The following is an 18,901-nucleotide window of genomic DNA, read 5'->3' as shown; positions in this document are numbered from 1 at the left end:
GTCACCATAGCAACACCTACACGCTCCAGCAGGTATATCTCACTGGTCATCCCCAAAGCCAACACTTCCTATGGCCGCCTTTCCTTCCAGTTCTCTGCTGCCAATGACTGGAACAAATTGAAAACATCTCTGAAGGTGGATTCTTATATCTCCCTCTCCAACTTTAAGCATCAGCTGTCTGAGCAGCTTACCGATCACTGTACCTGTACATAGCCAATCTGTAAATAGCACAGCCAACTACCTCATCCCCATATTATTACTTACCCTCTTGCTCTTTTGCACCCCAGTATCTCTACTTGCACATCATCATCTGCACATCTGTCACTCCAGTATTTATGCTAAATTGTAATTATTTTCACCTCTAGGGCCTATTTATTGCACCCCACTCCCTACATTTGCTCAAACTGTACATTGTCTATTTTTCTTTTCTTTTGTGTTATTGACTGTACGTTTGTTTATGTCTAACTTTGTTGTTTTTGTCGCACTGCTTTGCTTTATCTTGGCCAGGTTGCAGTTGTAAATGAGAACTTGTTCTCAACTGGCCTACCTGGTTAAATAAAACACAGATTAGGCTTAGTCATGTTCTAAAAATCATGTAGAGTCACCATTAAAAGTGCTTCTACCTCAAGGACTAGGCTTAACCTGTGTCTGGCACACTGGCCCAATATGTTTCACTGTTTAGGTTACCTGCTTTAACGATGTCTCTGTCTCCCCGCCTGCCTCTCCGTCTGTCCTTCTCTCTCATTCCAGACAGGCATGGTCCACTGTGAAACAGCGGTGGGGACTCCGGACTACATCTCTCCTGAGGTGCTCAAGTCCCAGGGGGGGGACGGCTACTACGGCCGCGAGTGTGACTGGTGGTCCGTGGGGGTGTTCATCTTTGAGATGCTGGTCGGTGAGTGAGTTTGTCTGATCCTGAATCAGAACGGTGTTCAGGATGTCAATTGGACCGTTGACCTGCTAATGTTAATTCTTTTGTCATTTGGATTGGCGCTAAGCTACTAAAGATGGTTTGATTAACCCCGCTCGGGTGATATGCCTGAGACCTCAAGACTTGTGTTAGCTCCCTGAGCTAATGTCTTGGATTTAGCTCAGCGGGCTAACAGTCGTGTGGCATGCCGTACACCTAGGTTTAAACACAGTGGTCACACTACTAGGCTATTCGTGTTTATTGATGCTAGTTTAACCTCCCCTGTAAAGCCTAACAAAAGCTCCAAAACAGATTTTAAATTTCACCTCTCTTTTTAGGCGACACCCCATTTTATGCCGAGTCACTAGTAGGAACATATGGGAAAATCATGGATCACAAGAATAACCTCAACTTCCCTGATGATGTGCAGATGTCCAATGATGCCAAGGACCTCATCTGTGCCTTCCTGTCTGACAGGTACCGTATGTTTGACCTACGTAACAAAGCCCCCATGACCTGTCTGACCTCTCGGCTCCTTCAAAGTGTGATCTCTTTTTTTCACACTTTCCTGTGGAGGCTGTTACTGCCTTTTTAAATGAGACGAGCGTGAGGAGGGAGAGGAGAGGTATGTGGGAGAAAGCTGTCCCTCTCTAAACGAAAGTGGCTTAACAAAACCTTCATAATCCCTTAATAAGACCTATATGCTTCAGCACTCTTTAGCTTGAGCTAATGTCATGCTACGCCACATAAAGGGAGGCAAACTGGTCATGCCACATTTTGCAGAGCACCAGACATAAGGTTATGTAGCCTAGTAGGACTTGTTTTACTGTGGATATAGATACTTTTGTACCCATTTCCTCCAGCATCTTCACAAGGTCCTTTGCTGTTGTTCTGGGATTGATTTGCACTTTTCACACCAAAGTGCATTCATCTCTAGGAGACAGAACGTGTCTCCTAAGGGTGGTATGACGGCTGCGTGTTCCCATGGTGTTTATTTATACTTGCGTACTATTGTTTGTACAGATGAACGTCGTACCTTCAGGCGTTCTAAAATTGCTCCCAATGATGAACGAGACTTGTGGAGGTCTACCATTTTTTTCTGAGGTCTTGGCTGATTTCTTTTGATTTTCCCATGATGTCAAGCAAAGAGGCACTGAGTTTGAAGGTAGGCCTTGAAATACATCCACAGCTACACTTCCAATTGACTCAAATGATGTCAATTAGCCTATCAGAAGCTTCTAAAGCCATGACATCATTTTCTGGAATTTTCCAAGCTGTTTAAAGGCACAGTCAACTTAGTGTATGTAAACTTCTGACCCACTGGAATTGTGATACAGTGAAATAATCCGTCTGTTAACCAATTGTTGGAAAAATTACTTGAGTTATGCACAAAGTAGATGTCCTAACCGACTTGCCAAAACTATAGTTTGTTAACAAGAAATGTGTGGAGTGGTTGAAAAACGAGTTTTAATGACTCCAACATAAGTGTATGTAAACTTCTGACTTCAACTGTATTATGAATTTGCTTCAATGATTTGTGAAGTATCAATGTAGTGCTTATGAACACTATAAATATTGTTATTAAGCCTTGAACAACAAACAAAGTTGTTCTTAGTTTAAACTGGGACCAGAAAAGATGGGAATGACACCTGGGTGAGCGATTCTTTGTTAATGTCTGTTAGATACTTAGGATCATAGTAGTAGTAGTTGATGGGAGTAGAGGCTGGGACAATAGAGGTATAGTAGACGTCAAACACTAACCCTTTCTGCTGCCGCACAATGCCTGTCTTATACTCCCATTCCCCTCTGTTTATTTCCTCTGTCACACTGCAGTTTCTCTCTCACACCACACACACACACACACTCACATACACACAGAGATGCACACACACCCATACACATACACCCTACACAAACTAAGGTTATTATAGTAAACTAAAACTGAAACTAAAATAAAAACTACTTAGTAAACTGAAATAAAACTATACTGAAAGTATTATCTTTGACTGCAAAACCACGTAAAATAAAAACCAATTAAAATCAATTGGTTTTGAAGTTTTTTTTCAAATGGGTTTTTAAACTTCTGACTTGGGTAAATGCTGCCAGTAGATGGCGACATTTCAAATAGGCTTAGCTTGTGCATCAGTATCACTAACTATCAGTAGCTAACAGGGTGAGCACGGACTGGACTGGGCCATGGTAGAACAGCTTGTAAAGTTGCTGGAGCCGTTCGCAATCCACACCGACCATCTTCAAACTGACAGCCAGTCACTGTCTGATGTGGTGCCATGCCTTCTCAACCTTGAGGCACACGTTCAGTCAACTACTGTTGCCTACCAGTTGTCACAGGTCCTCCTGAAGTCACTGTGTGAGCGCTTCACATGCATACTGAATCCTCTGGCAGCCAACTTCAATCCAACCCCTGCAGAAGCTTGCCCGATGACCCAAGTGGGTCTCTGGCACTTTGTTCAACAGAGATGGAGCCACTGATGAGGGAAGCAGAGTCTTGTACTTCAGCAAATCAGAGTACAGCTGTGGAGCAGCAGGATCCCTGAAAGATGCCAGCATATTGAAACCATCATGACCACATTTCATCAGAAATATAGCTTCCTTGCATTGACCATTGTGTCTGAGGTCACTGTCTGCTGTGAAGGTGGGCATGTTTACAGTCACCTCTCTAGTTCTGGCAGGCAAGGATGGCTGTTTATCCAAAGCTGTGCCCTGTGGCACTGGATCTGGTTTCTGCCCCTGCATCCCAAGCGTTCGTGGAGAGAATATTCAGCCCGTCATCAGGCTTGAGAAACCGAACGACCACCTCCTCTGGAACGCAGTGTCTTCTTGAAGATACACCAGACAATCTTGTTAGGTTGAACAGAAACACACACGCTGGCTGTGAATGGATAGATTTCTGAAGAAGTGGTTTTATTAACCCAATTTGAAGAGGGTAGTCAGTGATGCATGTTTAATATTACATAAACATAACCCGTCACATGTGCTAGGACTTCATTTGTTGTTTTTTTCCTCTCTGTCAGATAAAGGTACTTGGTTCTTACATCTACTACTAACGGAAATAAAAAAGCATTGGATTGGTGTATACATGGTTAAGAGTTTCCTTGCACCTTATTTCTTCCACCAGTCTAGGCACTTATCCTTTAAATCCAAGTCGCATTAGGATTGTTTTATCATTTAAACCTAACCAAACCTACATTCTGGCCATGGGGTTGTACAGAGTCCTCTAGTGGCCTAAAGACTGTGTTAGCATGGGCAGTGCCATTGAGGCCCTTTGCCATTTTGATTTAGTCAACTGGGCGGAACTTCCAACTTCATTGGCTGATGCCTCCTGATGAACTGGTTGTAGTCATGACAGTTGGGTCATCGGGAGGGATCAGCCAATTAGTGTATTTTCTTGACAGATAGTTATTTCCAAGATGGAGATGGCCTTAATGGCACTGCATGTACTCTCACAGACGCCATCATGACAGATATAGAGATGTTATGTCTATCCAAGTCTATGGTCCTGGCCCATCACCTTATGTATTACTGCCCCCCAGTGGCAAGAAGTGGCATCACAAAAACAAACTATAGACCTACAACACATATAGGTCTACAACACTGAAAATAAATAATATAAAAATGGAATGGAAAAGTTTTCAAACAAACTAAATAAAAAATGGTAAATCAAGTCTGAAATCTAACTGAAACAACTGAATTTAAAAAAATCTATAAATTAATAGAAATAAATATGATATTATACCCCAACTGTAAAAACGTTGCTACACACTGATACTTATTCCCCCTGTCACGCTAACTCCTCAGCTCCACCATAAGTTTTGCCATCAGTGTCGTCTCAATGTGACGTTACTTTTACTTAACTACATTCCTAAAGAAAATAATGTAATTTTTACTCCGTACATGTTCCCCGACACCCAAAAGTACTCGTTACATTTTGAATGCTTAGCAGGACAAGAGAGCCCCTGGCTATCCATACATTAAAAATAAAAAAACAATTGTGCTCTCTGATTTGCTTAATATAAGGAATTTGCAATGATTTATACTTTTAATACTTAAGTATATTTTAATACTTTTAGACTTACTCAAGTAGTATTTTACTGGGTGACATTCACTTTTACTTGAGTCGTTTTCTATTTAGGTATCTCTACTTTTACTACACTATGACATTTGGGTACTTTGCCCCTACTGTATTGTACCATTTTCATCCATTATGTGTAAGTACAATAGCTTTGTGTTCATTAAGTTGTTGCTGATGGTTGTACTAAATTATCCTCTAATTACACAAGTTGCTTTTGTTTACATTGTGAACCTAGCTAGTCAATGTAGCTAGCAAGCTAGCTAGTACTTGTAGCTTCTTGACTTCGTAAATGTTAGTTAAATAACCAGTGGTGTATAAGTGAGGCCATATGCAACCAAAAGGAATCATTTCCTCAACAGCTGATCACTGATGGCAATGCCGGACGCCCGATGGCTATAGTGTAGCAGGGCCGTTACACACTGTGGTTCACTGACTCACTCACCAGCTCAGTCAGTCAGTAAGGGCCAGTCCCATCAACTCTCTCTCTACTCACCAGCTCAGTCAGTCAGTCAGTAAAGACCAGTCCCATCAACTCTCTCTACTCACCAGCTCAGTCAGTCAGTAAAGACCAGTCCCACCAACTCTCTCTCTACTCACCAGCTCACTCCATCAGTCAGTGAAGACCAGTCCCACCAACTCTCTCTACTCACCAGCTCAGTCAGTCAGTCAGTAAAGACCAGTCCCACTGACTCTCTCTACTCACCAGCTCAGTCAGTCAGTCAGTAAAGACCAGTCCCACTGACTCTCTCTACTCACCAGCTCAGTCAGTCAACTCTCTCTCTTAATCCTGTCCCTCCCCATCTCTCTTTTTCCCCCATTTCTGTTTTTCTCTCTATTTAGCATTCGGCCCTCTTGTTGTTTTGGTATGCTCGCTCTCTCTCTCCTCTCTTTCCCTTCTCTCCATATTTCTCTTTCTGTATTACCCTATATCTCTTTCATGCTCACTCTCTCGCCTCGGTATTCTGAGCTTCGGGACATGCTCTGTGTGTCTGCCATGGTCTCTCCCATCATGTTTTCTAGTGGGGCACACCCCTCCCTTGCTCTGTTCCTTTTGGCTGAGTCTGGAATGTCCCACACGTGGCAGCCCAAACTGCCGCACCCCTCCGGCCCTGCACCCTGTGGCAGAGGAGGGAGGGAGGCCAGAGGGGAAGAGGGGGGAGGGAATTGCAGCAGTAGATATAGTAGTGTTGTTGACTAGTCTGGTCCCTACTTTGCTCCTGTGTAACTTCCTGGATCTACATTCTTTCCGTATCACTACTCTTACTGGCTGCGCGAAGACTCTTCTTCTGCTGGCCGTTACTGACCACTGCAGTGGTCGTGAGGCGGTCCAGCCTGGCCAATCAGTGGACTGTGGTCAGTGCCTAGTGGGCTAGTGGTCACTCCAGCTGTGTGGAGGAAAGTGGCGCTTTGCTTTGTGTTCATGTTGCGGTCAATTTGCACGTTTGAGTGAGTGACCGCTCTCTGACCACTCCGTCCCATTGGCTATGTACAGGGAGGTGCGTCTGGGGAGGAACGGCGTGGAGGAGATCAAGAGACACCCCTTCTTCACGAACGACCAGTGGACCTTCGACACTATCCGAGAGAGTAAGTGTGTGTGTGTTCAGTCAAACCGTGTGTATTTGTGCGTGTATGTCTTCAGTCATACTGCATGTGTGTGTGCCTGTCTGCCCCTCTCTGTCTCTCTGTCTCCTTCCCAATCTGTCTCTCCATCACCCAACTTGTTATTGTCATGACTTGACACTACAGTTCATTCCCATGTAGGGAGCCTGAGTCTCTACTCTATCAGCAGAGACTGAGCAGAACAGTCACCTGTCTATCATCAGCACTGCAGCACAACCCTGCATGGCCAGAGGTCGTGTGTTCACTATCACTCGTCTCAGAGTAGGAATGCTGATCTAGGATCAGCTCTTTCCTGCTGTCCATGTGATCTAAAAGTCAAAACAGATCCTGGATCAGCACTCCTACTCTTGACGTATACGGAACTATTACTAATTGTTCATTACAGCATACTACACTGTGCAATGCTACACAGATCCATGCTTGGTGAGGAGTATGTACTTGGGCTCCTCAATCCTTCCATCATTACTGATTTTGATATCATGTGACAAATCTATTGAAAGTACTACGGTGGGATCTCTCTCTCTCACACACACACACACACACACACACACACACACACACAGGAAGGGAATAAGGAAGGAAGGGAATAAGGAAATAAGGAAGGATGGGAATAAGGAAATAAGGAAGGATGGGAATAAGGAAATAAGGAAGGATGGGAATAAGGAAATAAGGAAGGATGGGAATAAGGACATAAGGAAGGATGGGAATAAGGAAATAAGGAAATAAGGAAGGATGGGAATAAGGAAGGATGGGAATAAGGAAATAAGGAAGGATGGGAATAAGGAAATAAGGAAGGATGGGAATAAGGAAATAAGGAAATAAGGAAGGATGGGAATAAGGAAGGATGGGAATAAGGAAATAAGGAAGGATGGGAATAAGGAAATAAGGAAGGATGGGAATAAGGAAGGATGGGAATAAGGAAATAAGGAAGTATGGGAATAAGGAAATAAGGAAGGAGGTATATTAGTACATATCATGGCTTCTGTCTTTGTTTTATAATTGTATTCAGTTCTCTGACTTTCAGTCAGTTTCACCTGGCTCTGATTTAAACAGAGACATAACTGCTGATCATAGCCCAGGCAGTCTGTAACACGAAACCAGAACGAGACACTACTGAATCCCACTGTGTGTGTGCGTCTCTCATCCTTACCCAACCAAAGGTGTGTGTGTGTGTGTGTGACCCCACTGTTTGCGTCTCATCATAAGATCTCCATTCAACCCATTGGTGCTTCTTCCACAGCACATGGCACACTCATCAGTGTTCTTCTGATACGCTATAGTATCAAATCAAACTTTATTAGTCACATGCTCTGAATACAAAACAAACAAAAAACGGATAAGAATAAGAGATAAAAGTAACACGTAATTAAAGAGCAGCAGTAAAATAACAATGGCGAGACTATATACAGGGGGGTACCGGTACAGGGCACCGGTTAGTTGAGGTAGTATGTACATGTAGGTAAAGTTATTAAAGAGACTATGCATAGATGACAATAGAGAGTAGCAGTGGTGTAAAGAGGGGGGGGGGGCAATGCAACTAGACTGGGTAGCCATTTGACTAGATGACCAGGAGTCGTATGGCTTGGGTGTAGAAGCTGTTTAGAAGCATCTTGTACCTAGACTTGGCGCTCCGGTACCGCTTGCCGTGCGGTAGCAGAGAGAACAGTCTTTGACTAGGGTGGCTGGAGTCTTTGACAATTTTTAGGGCCTTCCTCTGACACCGCCTGGTATAGAGGTCCTGGATGGCAGGAAGCTTGGCCCCAGTGATGTACTGGGCAGTACGCACTACCCTCTGTAGTGCCTTGAGGCCGAGCAGTTGCCATACCAAGCAGTGATGCAACTAGTCAGGATGCTCTCGATGGTGCAGCTGTAGAACCTTTTGAGGATCTGAGGACCCATGCCAAATCTTTTCAGTCTCCTGGGGGGGAATAGGTTTTGTCGTGCCCTCTTCACGACTGTTTTGGTGTGCTTGGACATGTTAGTTTGTTGATGATGTGGACTCCAAGGAACTTGAAGCTCTCAACCTGCTCCACTGCAGCCCCGGCGATGAGAATGGTGGAGTGCTCGGTCCTCTTTTTCCTGTAGTCCACAATCATCTTGTTTGTCCTTGCACCACACAGTCAGGTCTCTGACCTCCTCCCTATAGGCCGTCTTGTCGTTGTCAGTGATCAGGCTGTTGTGTCACTGTTGTGGCACTGTTGTGTCATCAGCAAACTTAATGATGGTGTGGAGTCGTGCCTGGTCGTGCAGTCATGAGTGAACGGGGAGTATAGGAGGGGACTGAGAACGCAGGTTTCTTCTAGTATCAGTGTTCTTCTATTGGGTTCCCCCACGCTATAGTATCAGTGTTCTATTGGGTTCCCCCACGCTATAGTATCAGTGTTCTATTGGGTTCCCCCACGCTATAGTATCAGTGTTCTGTTGGGTTCCCCCACGCTATAGTATCAGTGTTCTATTGGGTTCCCCCACGCTATAGTATCAGTGTTCTATTGGGTTCCCCCACGCTATAGTATCAGTGTTCTTCTATTGGGTTCCCCCACGCTATAGTATCAGTGTTCTTCTATTGGGTTCCCCCACGCTATAGTATCAGTGTTCTTCTATTGGTTCCCCCACGCTATAGTATCAGTGTTCTATTGGGTTCCCCCACGCTATAGTATCAGTGTTCTTCTATTGGGTTCCCCCACGCTATAGTATCAGTGTTCTTCTATTGGGTTCCCCCACGCTATAGTATCAGTGTTCTTCTATTGGGTTCCCCCACGCTATAGTATCAGTGTTCTTCTATTGGGTTCCCCCACGCTATAGTATCAGTGTTCTTCTATTGGGTTCCCCCACGCTATAGTATCAGTGTTCTTCTATTGGGTTCCCCCACGCTATAGTATCAGTGTTCTTCTATTGGGTTCCCCCACGCTATAGTATCAGTGTTCTGTTGGGTTCCCCCACGCTATAGTATCAGTGTTCTGTTGGGTTCCCCCACGCTATAGTATCAGTGTTCTATTGGGTTCCCCCACGCTATAGTATCAGTGTTCTATTGGGTTCCCCCACGCTATAGTATCAGTGTTCTATTGGGTTCCCCCACGCTATAGTATCAGTGTTCTATTGGGTTCCCCCACGCTATAGTATCAGTGTTCTTCTATTGGGTTCCCCCACGCTATAGTATCAGTGTTCTTCTATTGGGTTCCCCCACGCTATAGTATCAGTGTTCTATTGGGTTCCCCCACGCTATAGTATCAGTGTTCTATTGGGTTCCCCCACGCTATAGTATCAGTGTTCTATTGGGTTCCCCCACGCTATAGTATCAGTGTTCTATTGGGTTCCCCCACGCTATAGTATCAGTGTTCTATTGGGTTCCCCCACGCTATAGTATCAGTGTTCTATTGGGTTCCCCCACGCTATAGTATCAGTGTTCTATTAGGTTCCCCCACGCTATACTATCAGTGTTCTAATGGGTTCCCCCACGCTATAGTCAGCCCATTGTCTCCCGTTACTATAGGTGTGCACTTACACACTCCCCATCATGGATTTAAATGCGCAGGATTTGTGTAAGCATTGGCTGGGTATAGTTTCCACCATTGCCAAATCAATGGGAGAAAGTTTGCAGGTGGAGAATGGGAAGGCAGCCTCACTCTCTAGTCTGCTCATTAGCTAGCATGCTGAAGCCCCATTTCTGACTGTTGCCTGAAATAAAGCTGTAAAACTCTCGGATGTGGGAGACTGAGTCTGCCTCTCAAATGGCACTCTATTCCCTACATAGTGCACTATTTTTGACCAGAGCACTATGTCATTTTCTATTGGCCCTGGTCAAAGGTAGTGCCCTACATAGGGAATGGAGTGACATTTGGGACACAGCCTGGGTGCTAGTAAGCACCCTGTCCTATGATGGAGCAGGGAGGGGGCAGAGGTAGCCCCCTATGGGCTTGCAGGAGTAATGAGAGGGGCGCACCAGAACCACTGCACCAGCCCCAGATCAGATTTGAGGGCGGTCGCTCCCTCCTCTCTCCACTCTCACTGTGGCCACAGCTGCCTGTCATTAGCCTACCCGCTATCAGGAGCATGCTGGGAAAGCCATGCCGCAATTGGCCTCCCGGGAGCCGGGACCGTGTCTGTCTCTCTCCAGTCTCACCGCACAGCTCTTGCTTTTCGCTTTTTCTTTTTCTTTCATTCCCTCTTTTATTGCTCGCTTTCTCATTTTTCTCTCTCCCATTTGTCCACCATCTATTGATCTCTCCCTACTGAGGGTTCTGTCTTGACTTGGTTGTCTTTGCCTGGAGCCAGAATGGATCCCTTTGAAGAAATAAGATCCAACATGGCCACTTAGTTTCCTAGCCAGTAGTGACATCTTTATAGGTTGTCGAGCAACTGGGCTCGCCTCAGCTTTCGCCTCCTGGCCCCTTGACACATTTCTGTCCGCCTACTGTACAGATGGAGGCCTTTAAAACAGCAGAAGGGGAGTTAGTTCTCTCTCTCCTAGAGTGTGTTTAGGTGTGTGAAAGGCAACAGTGTGTGTTGGGGCACAAAGAGGGCACTGTAGGGGGAGAGAGGAGTGGTGGGTTTGGCGTCCGCCCCACGCCAGCGTGCTTTTACCGCCTGTGCCCAGGGCGGCTCGGTGTACTACACACACACACACACACATAGACTACACACACCTAGAACATCACAGTATAGTGTAAAAAGTATCTCTTATTGAGAATTGGAGGAGCCGACGGGTATCTCTGTGTTAGTGTCTCTTGATTGAGATCAATTTTAGCACTGAGTTGATTGATTTTAGACATATTTGAACCATCTGTCTCCTTCCTCTGCCCAAACCCACACTATTTCCACCCCTTCCTGTTCTCTCGCTCGCTCTCTCACACTCTTTGCTTCTTTCTGACTGCATCTCTCTCTTTCTGACTGCATCTCTCTCTCACTCACTCTCTCACTCTCACACACACTTTGCTTCTTTCTGATTGCATCTCTCTCTCACGTTGCCTCTCTCCTCCCTCTCTGTCACCTCTGCCTCCTCTGCTTCTCCCACTCCCGCTCTGCATCCCTCTCACTCGTTCAGCCGTGGCCCCAGTAGTGCCGGAGTTGAGCAGTGACATAGACACCAGTAACTTTGACGAGATCGAGGATGAAAAAGGCGACGTGGAGACCTTTCCCACACCAAAGGCCTTTGTGGGCAACCAGCTGCCATTTGTGGGTTTCACCTACTTCAAGGAAGACCAGTAAGGCTAATTGTTTTCTATCTATACTAAGAGGGAAGTTTGGCATCTATACAGTGTCTGTATATAGTTATATTATTGTTATATTTAGCTTTAGCAAGCTAGCCATTTATCCAGGAATAGGGTTTGGTTTACTACATTTAAATTGGAATGAATTTGAATCTATGTACTGTATGTTTTAAGGGAGTTTTTGTGTTAACGGTCTGTATTCACTAGGGTATTTGGTTTTTTAAGGTTCTCTGTGCTCTGCAGGAAATGTGCTTAGTCAGCTCTGCCTGTAACTAGAGAGGGATGGAGGGAGGGTGAGGGAGAGTGATGGAGGGAGAGATTGTGTTTCATACGTGTAGAACTGTAAAACCGTTTTAAGCCAGTCGTACACTGTGCGTCTGTTCCTGCTTTACACTGCCTCCTTGTTCCAGTCACCCTTCTAGAAAATCCACTAGGCTCATGATAACAGTCTGATCTTATGATCACGATCAGTGAATGGGGATTGTAGCCCTGGAGTCTGAAGTGGGTGGGTTCTAGGTTGGGCAGGATGTGTTATGGGGTGAGACACTGGCATGGAGGTTGGCATGGTGTGTTAGGGCACCTCAGGTAAAGCCAGTTTAAAGACCCATGTCCTCTCTCCTCCCTCTCCCTTGCTTTTACCCTCCTCCTCTACCAGATTGCTAAGCGGTGTGAATAAAGTGATCTCTGTGGAGGACTGTGTGGATAGCTGTGAGGAAAAACAGGACGGCATCAAAGGAGAGGTAGGTTGTTGAATTGTTGCATACATACATGTGTTTGGGTTTGTTTGCTTGATTTTAAAGCACAGCTGGGAGCAGAGGGGAAGATGTGTACTCAGATGGCATAAGACTACATTTGAGCCCAAATGTAAAATTGAAATGTTCGATGCAATGTAGTAGCTCTGAAGACTAACTAGGGGCCCCGTGTGGCTCAGTTGGTAGAGCATGGCGCTTGCAACGCCAGGGTTGTGGGTTCATTCCCCACGGGGGGCCAGTACAAAAAAAGTATGAATGTATGTACTTGTAAGTCGCTCTGGATAAGAGCGTCTGCTAAATGACTTAAATGTAAAATAGAACTCGCATAGACAGACATAATTCTTAGACTGACTGAATAGAACACTCAGACATACTCAGGATGTGTTTGTAAATTGAATCTGGAGTGCCAGAGTGCCCTCTGGGTGTTCTTAAATTCAGAGCGTTTCCTTCTCGGAACATTCAGAGCGCACACTGGACACTCTGAGGAGGAGGGTTGATCCCAGCATTCTGGCCTCACAACAGCAGTCAAACACCCAAGCTAACTGGCTAAAGTTGGCTAGCTACATCCAGACACAAATGAGAGAATGCCCCACTCTGACCATTTTACTCCCCCTAGCAGAGCTGGTTAGGCTGTTTTCATGTTATCCAGAGTGTTGATGACTGTAACTGTGCTGCTGGCAACAATTGAATTACGCTTCTTTGCTGACGTTTACCGACACCGGCCATATTCAACAGGTGTTGAGTGTTCGTCAATTCGTCAGTTACTCTGCGCTCTGGCACACTCAGACAAATAGCCAGAGCGAATTTACGAACGCACCCTAGATTATCAGACAGACACAATAGAATTCTATCTGACAGACATACAACAACTGACAGAACTCAGCGCTGTGTGATTACCAGACAGAACTGACAGAACTTAGAGCTGTGTGATTACCAGACAGAACTGACAGAACTTAGAGCTGTGTGATTACCAGACAGAACTGACAGAACTCAGAGCTGTGTGATTACCAGACAGAACTGACAGAACTCAGCGCTGTGTGATTACCAGACAGAACTGACAGAACTCAGCGCTGTGTGATTACCAGACAGAACTGACAGAACTCAGCGCTGTGTGATTACCAGACAGAACTGACAGAACTTAGAGCTGTGTGATTACCAGACAGAACTGACAGAACTCAGAGCTGTGTGATTACCAGACAGAACTGACAGAACTCAGAGCTGTGTGATTACCAGACAGAACTGACAGAACTCAGCGCTGTGTGATTACCAGACAGAACTGACAGAACTCAGCGCTGTGTGATTACCAGACAGAACTGACAGAACTCAGCGCTGTGTGATTACCAGACAGAACTGACAGAACTCAGCGCTGTGTGATTACCAGACAGAACTGACAGAACTCAGCGCTGTGTGATTACCAGACAGAACTGACAGAACTCAGAGCTGTGTGATTACCAGACAGAACTGACAGACATGTTGATACCTGAGTGTGCATCTGGTTAGTGTTAGTGTACGTACCTGTTAACTCTCCTTCCCTGTCTTCTTCAGTCAGATCAGCTGCAGAAGAAGCTCCATTGTCTTGAGGAGCAGCTCAACCATGAGATGCAGGCCAAAGACCACCTGGAAAACAAATACAAGTAGGGCTCACCTCAGAACACACACACACACACACACACACACACTTACTTACTCCCACATGTTCCTCTCTCCCCAGGACTACAACTAGTCATCTAGAGAAGCTGGTTAAAGAACTGGAGGAAGAGGTGAGACTGGGTGATGTGCAGTATGTAGAGTTGGTCAGTAATGTTTTGGCACGTCACACATGAGCCCTTCCCTGTCCCTGTAGATGAGCAGCAGGCAGAGAGTGGAGTCTTCTCTGAGGCAGCTGGAGAGAGAGAGGGCCCTGCTGCAGTACCAGAGTGCAGAGAACCTCCGCAAAGTGGAGCTGGAGGCGGACAGGAAACGCAGCCTGGAGAACGACCGTAAGCCCACGCTGTGTGACGCGTACACATGGAACCATAGAAATAGAATTCATTGAACAGATCTCCCCATTCAAGGGTTAGCAGGGTTTCCCAAACTCTGTCCTCGGGACCCGACGGGGGGCACGGTTTGTTTTTTTGCCCTAACGCTACACAGCTAATTCAAATGATCAAAGCTTGATGATTACTTGATTATTTTAATCAGCTGTGTAGTGCTAGTGCAAAAAACTAAGTGTGCACCCTCTGAGGTCCCACGGACATTGTTTTGGAAACCTGGGTTAGAGGTTCCAAGCCCTTTCAATGGATGCTATATCTATGTATGGAACATTATCTAATTATCTCAACATTATGTCAATGAAACAGTTGCTGAATCCCAAATCTACCCCCGGCCCCTACTCCCCAGCCCCTACTGCCCAGCAGTAGAGAGGATTGGCTAGGTGGAAGCGACATTATTCTCCACCCAGCCAATCAGAAGGCATTGAGACTCTATTTACCATAATGCTTAGATCTGTCCAATCCTCTCAGATCTATAGTGCCTAGGGTGTAAGGGCTAGGAGTTGATTTGGAATTCAGCAATTAAGCTGGGATTTTGTCCCTACACACACTCCAGTTACCTTTACAGGAAGAGTAGCGGCTGCCTCGGGGATCCATAATAAATCCTCCTGTCCATCTATTATGTCTCCTGTACACGTTCACACTCTCCTAAACACAGATACACTGATTGATCTGTCCACCTGTCCTTGTCTAGTGAACAGCCTGCGGGACCAGCTGGAAGAGCTGAAGAGGAGAAACCAGACCTCTCAGATGTCCAGGGACAAGAACATCCAACTGCAGAGACAGGTGAGGCAGAACAGTCCATCTCTACCTTCTCTGTCGCGCTCTCGCTCGCTCCACACCAATTCTGCACTCCTGAATTGACTAATAAAGATACAACTCCAACCACCCCACCACCACATCTCTTCTTTCTCAGCTGGATGAGGCGACAGCGGTGCTGGCAGAGGAGCAGGAGGCGGCGGGGCGTCTGCGGAGGAGCCAGGTGGAGGCCCAGAAGCATGCCCAGGCCCTGGAGCTCAGCCTCAGGGAGCTGGTGGACAAGTGCACCCAGCTGGAGAACGCCAAGATGGGCCTGGAGCAGCAGCTGATGGGCCTTCAGGCCGACCTGGAGGCCGAGAGGAGGGACCGCAGTCTGGGGGCAGAGACTATAGTTGACCTGCAGGGTGAGTTTGCACATGTGTAACCATTCCATTGGTTGCATAATGACATGAGTGCCAGAGGGGCAGGGTTTGCACTTTAGGAACCATTTCATTAGTTATATTGTGACAGGCAAGCTCAACCAAGCACAGCTAGGACCCAGGTCTGCCTGAGAGTACGTCACTCTTACAGAGACCCTGTGTTTTGGAAACTTTGGGACATTGGTCATTGCGTCCATTCAGGGTCATTGCGTCCATTCAGTTCAGCCGGGACAGTTTGGAACAGGCAAGTCATTTTGTTTGCTGTGATGTCTCATAGCTTTCCCTCTTTCAAAGTCTCCACTTGGGTGGAGTCAGGAGCAACAAGGAAAATAATCATTGACAGATGCTATTTTTACACATTAAAGAAGGGAATGAGTGAATACAGGTAGATTATGTAATGTCTCCTAGTACTCTGTGTGAAGCCTTGACTCAACCGGTGTGTGCTCTCCTTAGCTTGGTGCCCTCATAGATAGCTCTACCTCTATGCTAATGTCTCTACCTCTATACTAATGTGTCTCTAACTCTATACTAATGTTTCTACCTCTATGCTAATGTCTCTACCTCTATACTAGTGTGTCTCTACCTCTATACTAATGTGTCTCTACCTCTATGCTAATGTCTCTACCTCTATACTAATGTCTCTAACTCTATACTAATGTTTCTACCTCTATGCTAATGTCTCTACCTCTATACTAGTGTGTCTCTACCTCTATACTAATGTGTCTCTACCTCTATACTAATGTTTCTACCTCTATGCTAATGTCTCTACCTCTATACTAGTGTGTCTCTACCTCTATACTAGTGTGTCTACCTCTATACTAATGTTTCTACCTCTATGCTAATGTGTCTCTACCTCTATACTAATGTGTGTCTACCTCTATACTAATGTGTCTCTACCTCTATATTAATGTGTCTCTAACTCTATACTAATGTGTCTCTACCTCTATACTAATGTGTCTCTACCTCTATACTAGTGTGTCTACCTCTATACTAATGTGTCTCTACCTCTATACTAGTGTGTCTCTACCTCTATACTAATGTGTCTCTACCTCTATACTAATGTGTCTCTACCTCTATACTAATGTGTCTCTACCTCTATACTAATGTGTCTCTACCTCTATACTAATGTGTCTCTACCTCTATACTAATGTGTCTCTACCTCTATACTAATGTGTCTCTACCTCTATACTAATGTGCCTCTACCTCTATACTAATGTGTCTCTACCTCTATACTAGTGTGCCTACCTCTATACTAATGTGTCTCTACCTCTATACTAATGTGTCTCTACCTCTATACTAATGTGTCTCTACCTCTATACTAATGTGTCTCTACCTCTATACTAGTGTGTCTCTACCTCTATACTAGTGTGTCTCTACCTCTATACTAGTGTGTCTCTACCTCTATACTAATGTGTCTCTACCTCTATACTAGTGTGTCTCTACCTCTATACTAGTGTGTCTCTACCTCTATACTAATGTGTCTCTACCTCTATACTAATGTGTCTCTACCTCTATACTAATGTGTCTCTACCTCTATACTAATGTGTCTCTACCTCTATACTAATGTGTCTCTACCTCTATACTAATGTGTCTCTACCTCTATACTAATGTGTCTACTTCTTTTTCCCTTTCTATCTATTTTCCACACACTCTCATTCCCCATCTTCTTTTCTCTCTGTCAGGCCATATCCGGGGCCTGGAGGAGGAGGGGAAGCAGGTGAAGGGTTCTCTCTCTGGAACACAGGCAGAGAAGAGGCAGCTGCAGCAGAGACTCACTGACATGGAGAAGGTAAGAGGCCTGGGTGGTGTTCATTAGACACGAAATGGAAGAAAACAGACTAAAACAAGTGTTTGTTCTTTTAAATGTGCCATGATGAACACAACCCTCCACTCCACTGGTAAGACTTACTGTAGATGGCACTCGGGCTCCATGGGATTTTCCCAAGCCCAAATCAGCCTCTAGCCCTTCCCCCTTTCTTGTGGAGATCTGAGAGGATTGGATAGGTGTGAGCAACGTGATACAAATGTCCCTATCAGAGAGGGAGAAATATCTTCTATTTCTTTAATAATCTCAAATCCTCTCAGGTCTCACAGGTGCAGATGTCCCCTCTTTGTCCTGTGGATGTACACAGATTACAGCCACAAATAAACAAACACACAGCTGACCTTTGACCTCTGGTTGGGCCCATTAGGAGAAGAACAACCAGGAGATTGACCTGACGTTCAAGCTCAAGTCGTTGCAACAGAGTTTTGACATAGAGGAGGCCGAGCACAAGGCCACCAAGACACGCCTTGCTGACAAGAACCAGGTCTATAAGTCCATTGAGGAGGCCAAGTCTGAGGCCCTGAAAGGTGAGAGGGAGGAAGAAAAGGAGAGGTGATTGGGGGAAAGGGGGGTACCTTCAACAGAATGCCTTCAACTGAATTGTGTCTTCCGCATTTAACCCAACCCCTCTGAATCAGAGAGGTGCGGGGTGCTGCTTTAATCGACATCCCTGTCTTTCGGCGCCCGGGGAACAGTGGGTTAACTGCCTTGCTCAGGGGCAGAACGACAGATTTTTACCTTGTCAGCTCGGGGATTCGATCCAGCAACCTGGGATCGATAGAAATGGAGCATATTAGAGAAAAATGTATGTGGGGAAAGAAGAGAGGTCAAGAAACTACTGAGTCAATAATGACAGTTTGGATAAAGGTGTTGGCCAATGGACCACATTATACAATAGTCTATTATTTTAATAGTTACGGTAGTATTGTCTCCTTGTGTTTGTCAGGGATGGAGCGGACGCTGCAGGAGGAGCGGAGCGCCAAGCTGCAGCTGGAGTCCAGACTGCTGCAGCTGGAGAAGGAACACTCCATGCTGGACTGTGACTACAAGCAGGCCCAACACAAAGTGGATGAGCTGAACACGCACAAGGACAAACTCGCCGAGGAGGTGTGTGTGTGTGTGTGTGTGTATGTATGTCTGGACAAGCCTGTGCATGTCTGGACAAGCCTGTGCATGTCTGTACATGCCTTGTGTGTTTATGTGTGTGTAAGGAGTTGAATGTGTGAGAGAGTGTGTAAAGATTTGTGTTTCATCAGCTGCAAACATACAGGAACCAGCCAAAATAAAGG

The 18,901-nt window shown here is 45.6% G+C and overlaps 1 protein-coding gene across 4 annotated transcripts in view; it reads left to right on the top strand.

The window, feature by feature from the left end:
* Positions 1 to 18,901, top strand: part of LOC129817696 (rho-associated protein kinase 2-like) — a 71,794-nt gene that overhangs the window by 24,348 nt on the left and 28,545 nt on the right. For all 4 annotated transcript variants that reach the window (XR_008753753.1, XM_055873186.1, XM_055873187.1 and 1 more), the window contains exons 6-18: positions 751 to 895; positions 1,249 to 1,387; positions 6,493 to 6,584; positions 11,662 to 11,821; positions 12,483 to 12,567; positions 14,125 to 14,213; positions 14,291 to 14,339; positions 14,423 to 14,558; positions 15,304 to 15,395; positions 15,526 to 15,772; positions 17,470 to 17,576; positions 17,980 to 18,139; positions 18,559 to 18,719. Coding sequence is in view for 3 of the 4 variants with exons in the window: in XM_055873186.1 (XP_055729161.1) it covers positions 751 to 895; positions 1,249 to 1,387; positions 6,493 to 6,584; positions 11,662 to 11,821; positions 12,483 to 12,567; positions 14,125 to 14,213; positions 14,291 to 14,339; positions 14,423 to 14,558; positions 15,304 to 15,395; positions 15,526 to 15,772; positions 17,470 to 17,576; positions 17,980 to 18,139; positions 18,559 to 18,719 (1,662 nt within the window). In the remaining variant the exon portion in view is untranslated. The remainder of the gene's footprint in view (positions 1 to 750; positions 896 to 1,248; positions 1,388 to 6,492; positions 6,585 to 11,661; positions 11,822 to 12,482; positions 12,568 to 14,124; positions 14,214 to 14,290; positions 14,340 to 14,422; positions 14,559 to 15,303; positions 15,396 to 15,525; positions 15,773 to 17,469; positions 17,577 to 17,979; positions 18,140 to 18,558; positions 18,720 to 18,901) is intronic.

The sequence above is a fragment of the Salvelinus fontinalis genome, chromosome 20, assembly GCF_029448725.1.
Source record: "Salvelinus fontinalis isolate EN_2023a chromosome 20, ASM2944872v1, whole genome shotgun sequence".
In the NCBI taxonomy this organism is placed as follows: domain Eukaryota; kingdom Metazoa; phylum Chordata; class Actinopteri; order Salmoniformes; family Salmonidae; genus Salvelinus; species Salvelinus fontinalis.
Note: the sequence above shows the minus strand (reverse complement) of the source record. Positions and strands in the feature narration are given on the sequence as shown.